This window comes from Oncorhynchus masou, chromosome 31, assembly GCF_036934945.1.
Source record: "Oncorhynchus masou masou isolate Uvic2021 chromosome 31, UVic_Omas_1.1, whole genome shotgun sequence".
NCBI classification, from domain to species: Eukaryota; Metazoa; Chordata; class Actinopteri; order Salmoniformes; family Salmonidae; genus Oncorhynchus; species Oncorhynchus masou.
In genome coordinates, this window is record NC_088242.1 from 2,961,204 (window position 1) to 2,973,250 (window position 12,047).

Genomic DNA, 12,047 nt, shown 5'->3' on the forward strand with positions numbered 1-12,047 from the left:
CTGTTGATCTGACTGTGATACCCTGACTAATGATCTGACTGTTACCCTGACTGTTGATTACTGTTCATCTGACTGTTACCCTGACTATTGATCTGACTGTTACCCTGACTGTTGATCTGTTGATCTGACTGTTACCCTGACTGTTGATCTGACTGATACCCTGACTGTTGATCTGACTGTTACCCTGACTATTGATCTGACTGTTGATCTGACTGTTACCCTGACTGTTGATCTGACTGTTGATCTGACTGTTGATCTGACAGTTACCCTGACTGTTGATCTGACTGTTACCCTGACTGTTGATCTGACTGTTGATCTGACTGTTACCCTGACTAATGATCTGACTGTTACCCTGACTGTTGATCTGACTGTTGATCTGACTGTTACCCTGACTGTTGATCTGACTGTTACCCTGACTGTTGATCTGACTGTTGATCTGACTGTTACCCTGACTATTGATCTGACTGTTACCCTGACTGTTGATCTGACTGTTACCCTGACTGTTGATCTGACTGTTGATCTGACTGTTACCCTGACTGTTGATCTGACTGTTGATCTGACTGTTACCCTGACTATTGATCTGACTGTTACCCTGACTGTTGATCTGACTGTTGATCTGACTGACCCTGACTGACTGTTACCCTGACTGTTGATCTTGATCTGACTGTTACCCTGACTGTTGATCTGACTGTTGATCTGACTGTTACCTGACTGTTGATCTGACTGTTGATATGACTGTTACACTGACTATTGATCTGACTGTTACCCTGACTGTTGATCTGACTGTTACCCTGACTGTTGATACCCTGACTGATCTGACCCTGTTGATCTGACTGTTACCCTGACTGTTGATCTGACTGTTACCCTGACTGTTGATCTGACTGTTGCCCTGACTGTTGATCTGACTGTTGATCTGATACCCTGACTGTTGATCTGACTGTTACCCTGACTATTGATCTGACTGTTGCCCTGACTGTTGATCTGACTGTTGATCTGACTGTTACCCTGACAGTTGATTGACTGTTACCCTGACTGTTGATCTGACTGTTACCCTGACTGTTGATCTGACTGTTACCCTGACTGTTGATCTGACTGTACCCTGACAGTTGATCTGACTGTTACCCTGACTGTTGATCTGACTGTTACCCTGACTGTTGATCTGACTGTTACCCTGGCAGTTGATCTGACTGTTACCCTGACTGTTGATCTGACTGTTACCCTGACAGTTGATCTGACTGTTACCCTGACTGTTGATCTGACTGTTGATCTGACTGTTACCCTGACTGTTACCCTGACTGATCTGACTGTTACCCTGACTATTGATGTTACCCCTGTTGATCTGACTGTTGATCTGACTGTTACCCTGACTGTTGATCTGACTGTTACCCTGACTGATCTGATACCCTGACTGTTACCCTGACTGTTGATCTGACTGTTACCCTGACAGTTGATCTGACTGTTACTGACCTGACCCTGACTGTTGATCTGACTGTTACCCTGACTGTTGATCTGACTGTTACCCTGACAGTTGATCTGACTGTTACCCTGACTGTTGATCTGTTGATCTGACTGTTACCCTGACAGTTGATCTGACTGTTGATCTGACTGTTACCCTGTTGATCTGACTGTTGATCTGACTGTTACCCCTGAGATTGATCTGACTGTTGATCTGACTGCTACCCTGACTGTTGATCTGACTGTTACCCTGACAGTTGATCTGACTGTTACCCTGACAGTTGATCTGACTGTTACCCTGACAGTTGATCTGACTGACTGTTGATCTGACTGTTACCCCAGTTGATCTGACTGTTACCCTGACTAGTTGATCTGACTGTTACCCTGACTGTTGATGACAGTTGATCCTGACAGTTGATCTGACTGTTACCTGACTGACTGACTTATTGATCTGACTGTTACTGACTGTTGATCTGACAGTTGATCTGACTGTTACCCTGACTGTTGATCTGACTGTTACCCTGACAGTTGAGTTGATCTGTTACCCTGTTGATCTGAAAACTACAGTCAGATTATTTTGCTATGCAGGAATCCCTTGCTGATTTAAATGCTGTGTTTAATACAGGAAAATGAAATACATGTTGTTTTAAACTGTGGTGAGAAGGTTTCAGATTAACTACATATTCACTCATTGGATGGTTCTCCAACCCAACGTGTTCCCGCATATAAACACTTAGGCATTTGGATTGCTTTTTCTACAGAAACAGATCGTTCCTTTCTCTAAGCAGCAGGAAGCAGATAATTCAGTCAATCTTTTTATCCGTTGTTGATTATGGTGATGTTATTTATCAATGCGCAGTTGCTCCAACTCTTAAACCATTGGATGCCATCCATCATAGTGCTCTTCGTTTTGTTACAGCTGACATGTTTGATACCCATCCCTGTATTCTGTATCAAAACGTTTTCTGGACTTCGCTAAAGACCTGTAGATCTCTACATGACTCCCTTTCTGTTTACGAGGCCCTACTTCATAAACGTCTGTCTTATCTAACGTTTCAGTTGAAGTATAGACACCTGAGTTGTCTAACCCCGTTCACAGGATTGGTTAACTCTTGAGGTTCCTTGGGTTTCCACCGAGTCAGGTAAATATGCTTTTTGTTTTAATCTTTTTTTAACTTATTTTTTTATCGCTGTATACATTTCAGCTTGATGTCCTGGTGCCGTTCGGTCAATTTAAAGTAATTGATAGGGGACTTATTTGTGGAGAAATGTAACAATTTTTATGGGTGATTTGTGATGTTTTATTTGTGCTCACCACGACTGGGTTTTTGTATATAGAAATATATATACATATATAAATAAATAAGTGTATAATATGTATATTTATATTGTGTTAAATAGGGTGCGTTTGGAAAAGAGACCTACTGTTAGGTCTACATATGTCTTCCCTTGTCGAAATAAAGGCTAAATAAAAATGTAACTACAAATTATTTGAAGAGAAATATAACACCTGTAATGTGTATTTCCTAGAATAACAAAAACATATATGTGATGACGTTGAATCAACTTGGAAAACTGATTTTGTTTTGAAAAAAAAACACAACTTTTAACCTAAATGCAATGACATAGTGACATTTCCGTTGTTAATTTCACGTTGAATTCACGTTAGTTAAAAACTCAAACCAAATGTAAATTAAAACTGGATGTTAAACCGTCTGTTCCCAGTGGGTTTCTGCTAACTGGATGGATTGTTTCTCGTTGCGAATCATTTAGCCAAATAATAAAACTGAGAAGTGTTTTCTGTTGATCGCAGACTTGTTTCTATGCATCCCTTCTATTGTTAAAGGTGTGTGTTACGGCCTGGTCTGTATTTCCTCCGTTTTGTCACCTACCCGACCACTTCACAGGCCTTGAAACGAATAAACATCTCTAATAACCTTCGTCGTGGGAAATGGTTTTGGAAATTATTTCAGTTGTTAAACGTTTTGTAGAACAAAAACAGAACTATTACTTCATGAGTAAAAGCAACAAAAACAAAAAAAAAAGTTTAAATAATGTCGTAGAATATAAAGTGTTTAATTAGAGGGAAACTTAAAGTTTGTCTTTCGCATAGAACGTGTCACAAGTGAAAAGGTTTTAAACTAATATAATAAAAATATATTCGGTCTATCAAGTTAGACTAGAGTTTAATCATCAGAAATAAAGCATTTTATGAGTCCTACCTATCTGAACACAGGCCTTCAGTCATTTGAGATTGGGTGAAACTGTAAAGAACATTTGAAATAAATACCTGAAAGTTTAAATCCCTCGGTTTCATTCTGCAGTTCTTTGATATAGATTACTACGTGTAAATATTGACAGATTGAAGTAATAAAACAATTACAATTGGCTGGTGAGCAATCGACTTCAGACACATTACCCATCCTTCCTGTAAAGCCATCCTTCCTCCCTACTCCTACTGATACAGTATGGCCTCATACAACCAATGACTGACCAGACGGCATACATCAAAGCGAAGACCAGCCAACCAGCGATGGCACAAAGATATATCAGTTTATTGACTGTTACTTCGGAATATATATTCGGAAACTTGCAATGGGGTGGAGAATATTGGATATATTCAAGTGGATTGGATATATAGCCTATTTGGGAGCGACTGATTTTTTGTTTTCTTAATCTCAAAGTGTAATACGTAATTTTTCAACCCTGGAGCTGTTGGAAAGAATGGCCTTAGGTGGCGGGGATGGCCCGGGGAAGGTTACACAGTACCGGGTGGACCACCTTCTCACTGCCGTGGAGAACGAGCTACAGGCGGGCAGCGAGAAGGGCGATCCTACGGAGAGACAACTCAAAGTCGGCTTGGATGAGAACGAACTGTGGCGGAAGTTCCAGGAACTCACGAATGAAATGATAGTAACCAAAAATGGCAGGTAAGTCATTGAATTGACATGTGTTTTATATACATATATATACTGTATTATTGTTGGTTGTTTTATGCGTATTATTTATGGTTCGGCTACCTGCCAAATGTATAGCCTTTGTCTTAATTTATATAGTGAAAAAAGCAGGTAGGCTTATATCTTTTTTTTATGTATTTAACTGGGCAAGTAAAAACAGATATTTACAACAACGGCCTAGGAACCGTGGGTTAACTGCCTTGTTCAGAGGCAGAACGATAGATGTATTTTACCTTGTCAACTCGTGGATTCGATCCCGCAACCTTTCGGTTACTGGCCCGCTCTAACCGCTACCTGCCGCCCCTAACAGCCGTAGGTTTATAACACAAATAAATAGTGTTAAACGTGTCTATACCATTGCTGTGGTATCACAGTAATAAAGGAAACAGGATTGCACACATTCATTCATTATATTTAGAGTTTTTCCTGTAACACCCAGGTCTATTAATATTCACATGGCCTATAAAGTGAACCACTCGTTCGCTTGACATTAGTGTCAATAATGCCCTATTGTACAATAGATTATAGTTATTGTTTGACTATAAAGGATGAGATAAGGACACCTGTTATTATATTTTCCTTTGTATCCAAGGCGCATGTTTCCGGTGCTGAAGGTGAATGTTTCTGGGTTGGATCCAAACGCCATGTACTCGTTCCTGCTGGACTTCGTGGCTGCAGACAACCACCGGTGGAAATACGTTAATGGGGAGTGGGTTCCCGGGGGTAAACCCGAGCCTCAAGCCCCGAGCTGCGTGTATATCCACCCGGACTCGCCTAACTTCGGAGCGCGCTGGATGAAAGATCCGGTCTCATTCTGTAAAGTCAAACTCACCAACAAACTCAATGGAGGAGGCCAGGTTAGACGATTACAGTGTTATCACTTTAAATGTCATTTTATAACCTTTTGAGTTCTCGCGTTTTTTCCCAATAATTTTGATAACAATTTAGATCAGAAAATATGTCATGGAATCAAATCAAATGTATTTATAAAGCCCTTCTTACATCAGCTGATATCTCAAAGTGCTGTAACAGAAACCCAGAATAAAACCCCAAATATCAAGCAATGCAGGTGTAGAAGCACGGTGGTTAGGAAAAACTCCCTAGAAAGGCCGGAACCTAGGAAGAAACCTAGAGAGGAACCAGGCTATGAGGGGTGGCCAGGAATTTCCTAACAACACCAGTGCCAATATATTTAATTTAAATTTTTAAATTTTACCTTTATTTTACTAGGCAAGTCACTTAAGAACAAATTCTTATTTTCAATGACGGCCTAGGAACAGTGGGTTAACTGCCTGTTCAGGGGCAGAACGACAGATTTGTACCTTGTCAGCTCGGGAATTCGAACTTGCAACATTTTGGTTACTAGCCCAACACTCTAACAACTAGGCTACCCTCCAAACACCGGCTTCTCGAGAACGATCATTTAAATAATATATGCCATTCCGAAGACGCTTTTATCTAAAGCGAATTACAATCAAGCGTGTATACATTTTAGGCTATGTTGTCACGGGAACACCCATCAATCAACATTTCGATTAAAATAAATGATATTTTTCTACCTGTAAAATAAAGCATATTATTTAACTTTTTGCTTTAAAAAAACAACACGTTTTTTTTATACATTTTCAGATCATGTTAAACTCGTTGCACAAATATGAGCCACGTGTCCATATTGTCCGCGTCGGAGGGCCGCAGAGAATGATCACGAGTCACTCCTTCCCGGAGACTCAGTTCATAGCGGTCACTGCCTACCAGAACGAAGAGGTACATTATTGTATTGATACATTATTTTATAAACACTCTAATGTTAATAGTAATGTGTGTTTTGTTGTTGCTGTTCATGTATAACTGTCCAATACGTAGACTTTGAAGTACGCAACTTTGTAGACATTTTGTTTGGGTCGTTTTAGGTGAAGAAGATAGAACATTTAAAAAAATCTACTTTATTAAAGATTCGTTATTTTATTATTAGGTCTTACCAATTTTGCATTATATTTTCACTCCACATTTTAGATAACCGGTCTGAAAATCAAATACAACCCGTTTGCCAAGGCCTTTCTGGATACTAAAGAAAGGTAGGGCAAGTTGCCTGCTCCCTTTTCTGTCCACTAGAAATAGATTTATTTAGTTAGATTTGATTGAGAATACAGGATATATCAGTGTTTACTGGTAGATTGACAGCCAGTGGTCCAGACATGGTCTGATTGGATTCCCTCTCCACAGAACGGATCATAAAGACATCTTGGATGACAGTGACAACCAGCACTCAAGCTACTCTCAATGTAAGTATTTTATATATATATATATATATATATATATATATATACATATATATATTTATTTATTAAACATTTAAATAAAGAATGGGGATATATATATATATATATATATATATATATATATATTTATTTATTTATTTATTAAACATTTAAATAAAGAATTGGATTGATACATATGATAGAGTTTACAGACAGCACATTGGAAATGTAAACGCTGACTAAGTAATTTACTTAAATTCTTTATTTTTTAGATCTCAATTCTTCAATTTGACACATAAATGCAAAAAAAAAAGGCATTCAAAATAAATGTGGTGGATTTAAAGAATAGAAGATATAAGACTCCCCACATAAAATGACTCCATGTTTCCCTGTGTTCCTGTGGGCCCACCACACTACAGTGAGTGGATGGTTCATCCCAGGACCTCCTGCTAGCCCTCACACGCAGTTTGGAAGCCCACTGTCCCTGTCCTCGTCCCACGGCTGTGACCGCTACTCCACCCTGAGAAACCATCGCTCTGCACCGTACAGCAGCCCTTACACCCATCGCACCAACTCCCCTAGTGAGTGTCTCGTTCTCCTGTCCTCCAACCCCTCTCTACCCCCTCTCCTGTCCTCCACCCCCTCTCCTGTCCTCCACCCCCTCTCCTGTCCTCCACCCCCTCTTCTGTCCTCCACCCCCTCTCCTGTCCTCCACCCCCTCTCTACCCCCTCTCCTGTCCTCCACCCCCTCTCTATCCCCTCTCCTGTCCTCCACCCCCCTCTTCCCCCTTTCCTGTCCCCCACCCCCTCAACCCCCTCTCCTGTCCTCCACCCCCTCTCCTGTCTTCCATCCCCTCTCCACCACCTCCCCAACACCCCTTCCCTTCTCCTCCACCTCTACCCTTCCAGGACATAGCTATCAACACCCCTCATCTCCTCCTCCACCTCTACCCATCCAGGACATAGCTACCTTCACCTCTTCCCTGCTCTCCTCCTCCACCTCTATCCATCCAGAACATAGCTATCAACACCCCTCCTCTCCTCCTCCACCTCTACCCATCCAGGACATAGCTACCTTCACCTCTTCCCTTCTCTCCTCCTCCACCTCTATCCATCCAGGTCAAAGCTACCAACACCCCTTCCCTTCTCCTCCACCTCTATCCATCCTACCAACACCCCTTCCCTTTCTTTCCACCATTAACAAGAAAGTCAAACAAATGTGGCTGAGCAGGAGATATTCTGCATTCCTCTGGTCTTTGTGAGAGCAGGATGCTCAGAGTTGTACACAGCTGGTCTTCCAACAGGGCCTGGACAGATGCATTAGTCAGTCATCATTACCTTCTTCAGCCAGTACTGTGTACTGTGTACTGTGAATGTGAACTAAAGACACCCATAGAATTACAGAGTAATTGACTTGATTCAAAGCCTTTTAAATCCTCCTAAGGATGATGCGAATTTTCGCAGCTTTTTGTAAAAAATCGCGCAACATTTCAACGTCCTGCTACTCATAGCAGGAATATAGTATATGCATATGATAAGAATGTGTGTATAGAAAACACTCTGAAGTCTCTAAAACTGGTTAAATCGTGTCTGTGGCTATAACAGAACGTGTTTAGGAGTAAAAATCGCAGGGAAAACTGTTCACCAAAAACACACAAAAAATATTCATCCGCCATTGTTTAAGACGACAGAAAAAAAAACGAGGATCCCATTACAATGCCTACAGCGTCCACACGATGGCGCCTGTACTGGCATTTTATTCGTCCTTTATCCTTGGTTGGATGACGTTTTGGCAAGTCCTGTCTTGAGCCGCACTGCATGATGTTTTGAAAGTGTAAACATGGAGGATGATTTCAAGACTTTCTGCTATCGAATACAGATCGCCCCGTGATCAATTTGATAGATTATTAACATTTATTAATACCTAAAGTTGGTTTAGAAACGTAGTTTGAAGTGATTTGTAATAGTTTATAGGCAACTTTTGTAATTTTAAAACGTGACGTTGCGTCTTGTAAATGGGAATTTTCCTGGATCAGACCAGCCTTCATGAAATGACATTTTGGGTATACAATGACGGATTTAATCGGGAAAAAGACCCAATTGTGATGTTTATGGGACATATAGGAGTGCCAACAGAGAAGCTCGTCAAAGGTAATGAATGTTTTATATTTTATTTCTGCGTTTTGTGTAGCGCCGGCTACCGCAAAATCTGTTGTTTAGGTGACGTCCTGGTATTTTGGGGGGTTGCATGCTATCAGATAATAGCTTCTCATGCTTTCGCCGAAAAGCATTTTACAAATCTGACTTGGTGTCTAGATTCACAACGAGTGTAGCTTTAATTGAGTACCCGGCCTGTGTGTTTTAATGAAAGGTTGAGTTGTATGGAGTACTATTAGTTGGCGCTCTGGAATTTTGCTGATTTTGATGCCTGTACAGGTACTGCAGCCGTAACAGGTTTTAAAAGCCCCTTTTCACAGCGAGAGAACTACAGAATACATACATACATACATACATACATACATACATACATACATACATACATACATACATACATATCAGAAGATATGTTTCTTTCTGCACTTCTTTTGTATGACCTCAAACCCAGAGGACGCTGGGTCAACTGTGCCCCGTCCTATTGGACTCCCAATCACCGGCCGGATGTGATACAGCCTGGATTTGAACCAGGGACTGTAGTGACGCCTCCGAGACGCTGAGATGCAGTGCCTTAGATCGCTGTGCCACTCGGGAGCTTCAACAGGCAGAAAGGAGCACTAACTAACTAACTAACTCATTATTGGTGCAGGCCCCATGATCTGGTGATTTAGACAATAGAGATCCGGGTTTAATTTAGTCTCCCCTGCTGTTTCAAATAAAGAAAAAATGCCCTAAAGAATAAATGAATCTTTAGAATAAACTCATGATTGGTTGTGTTGCAGCTGGTTACTCTGATATGTCCTCTGGCTGTCTGTCCATGCTGCCCTCCCATGACAACTGGTCCAGTCTTCAGATGTCTTCCCACTCCACCATGCTGCCCGTGACCCACTGTAGCGTCACTGGGACCAACTCCAGGTTGGTGGCCTCAACACACCTCTCCTGCTGCCTCTTCTTCTCTCTGTCTCTGTCTCTCTCTGTCTCTCTGTCTCTCTGTCGGTCTCTCTCTGTCTGTCTCTCTCTGTCTCTCTCTCTCTCTCTCTCTCTCTCTCGGTCTCTCTCTGTCTCTCTCTCTCTCTCATGTACTACTTATGAATGTGGTATGTAAGGGATATGAATGTGTTATGTACTGGTTATTAATGTGTTACGTACTGGTTATGAATGTGTTATGTAAGGGTTATGAATGTGTAATGTAAGGGATATGAATGTGTCACGTACTGGTTATGAATGTGTTATGTACTGGTTATTAATGTGTTACGTACTGGTTATGAATGTGTCACGTACTGGTTATGAATGTGTTATGTACTGGTTATGAATGTGTTATGTAAGGGTTATGAATGTGTCATGTAAGGGATATGAATGTGTCATGTAAGGGTTATGAATTTGTTATGTACTGGTTATGAATGTGTCATGTAAGGGATATGAATGTGTTATGTACTGGTTATGAATGTGTTATGTACTGGTTATGAATGTGTTATGTAAGGGATATGAATGTGTCATGTACTGGTTATGAATGTGTCATGTAAGGGTTATGAATGTGTTATGTAAGGGTTATGAATGTGTTATGTAAGGGTTATGAATGTGTTATGTACTGGTTATGAATGTGGTATGTAAGGGTTATGCATGTGTTATGTACTGGTTATGAATGTGTTATGTACTGGTTATGAATGTGTTATGTAAGGGTTATGAATGTGTTATGTACTGGTTATGAATGTGTTATGTACTGGTTATGAATGTGTTATGTAAGGGTTATGAATGTGTTATGTACTGGTTATGAATGTGGTATGTAAGGGTTATGAATGTGTTATGTACTGGTTATGAATGTGTTATGTACTGGTTATGAATGTGGTATGTAAGGGTTATGCATGTGTTATGTACTGGTTTTGAATGTGTTATGTACTGGTTATGAATGTGGTATGTAAGGGTTATGAATGTGGTATGTAAGGGTTATGAATGTGTTATGTACTGGTTATGAATGTGGTATGTAAGGGTTATGAATGTGTTATGTACTGGTTATGAATGTGGTATGTAAGGGTTATGAATGTGTTATGTAAGGTTTATGAATGTGTTATGTAAGGGTTATGAATGTGTTATGTACTGGTTATGAATGTGTTATGTACTGGTTATGAATGTGTTATGTACTGGTTATGAATGTGTCATGTAAGGGTTATGAATGTGTTATGTAAGGGTTATGAATGTGTTATGTAAGGGTTATGAATGTGTTATGTACTGGTTATGAATGTGTTATGTAAGGGTTATGAATGTGTCATGTAAGGGATATGAATGTGTCACGTACTGGTTATGAATGTGTTATGTACTGGTTATTAATGTGTTATATACTGGTTATGAATGTGTTATGTACTGGTTATGAATGTGTTATGTACTGGTTATGAATGTGTTATGTAAGGGTTATGAATGTGTTATGTACTGGTTATGAATGTGTTATGTAAGGGTTATGAATGTGTTATGTACTGGTTATGAATGTGTTATGTAAGGATTATGAATGTGTTCATACATACTGTAGGTCTCTTTCCGGTAAAGAATGACCCTGTATTTCACATCTTCTGTTCTCGCCTGTCCTCTCTGTATCCAGCCAGTACCCCAGCCTGTGGTCCGTCAGTAACCCGTCCCTGGCCCCTGTCTCCCAGTCGGGGGAGGTGTCCAACAGCCTAGGCTCCCAGTTCCTGCGAGGCCCCAGCAGTAGCCACTATCCTGGGCTGTCTCACTCCGTCACAGCGCCACCTGGTGGATCCCCGCAGTATGACTGCAGCACGGCCACAGAGGTGCACGATGGTACGATGGTATCGCATTACGATACGTCACCGCACAGTCAAACGCGACTGACTACAGTATGGACTCCTGTTACACCTCCTTCCATGTAGGGGGAGAGAGAGACGGGGCGGGGGTGGGGCGGGGCAGGTGTGGGGGCGGGGTGGGGCAGGGCAGAGCGGGGCAGGGCAGGACGGGGCGGGGCAGGGCAGAGCGGGGCAGGACGGGGTGGGGCAGGGCAGAGCGGGGTGGGGCAGGGCGGGGCGGGGCAGGACAGGGTGGGGCAGGACGGGGTGGGGCAGGGCGGGGCGGGGCAGAGCGGGGCGGGGCAGGGCAGGGCAGAGCGGGGCAGGGCGGGGTGGGGCAGTGCAGAGCGGGGCAGGGCAGAGCGGGGCAGGGCAGACAGCGTAATACAATCAATGCCCATGTTTTGTTTAAAAAAAGTTTGATAGCAACA

General features: G+C 41.7%; 2 protein-coding genes across 2 annotated transcripts in view; both read left to right on the forward strand.

Moving 5' to 3' along the window:
* The window catches only part of LOC135524874 (T-box transcription factor T-like), a 4,228-nt gene extending 3,208 nt beyond the window's left edge, over positions 1-1,020 (forward strand). Inside the window, 1 exon segment of the mRNA XM_064952730.1 lies at positions 1,013-1,020. Within this exon segment, the coding sequence (XP_064808802.1) occupies positions 1,013-1,020 (8 nt within the window).
* Positions 1,021-4,078: 3,058 nt separating this feature from the next.
* Positions 4,079-11,703, forward strand: LOC135523351 (T-box transcription factor T-like). The gene is made up of 8 exons (XM_064949972.1): positions 4,079-4,385; positions 5,005-5,269; positions 6,042-6,176; positions 6,426-6,487; positions 6,636-6,694; positions 7,090-7,251; positions 9,607-9,739; positions 11,415-11,703. Exons 1-8 carry the CDS (start codon positions 4,180-4,182, stop codon positions 11,701-11,703), a joined length of 1,311 nt encoding a protein of 436 aa, XP_064806044.1. The 5' UTR covers positions 4,079-4,179.
* The last annotated feature ends 344 nt before the right edge of the window (positions 11,704-12,047 follow it).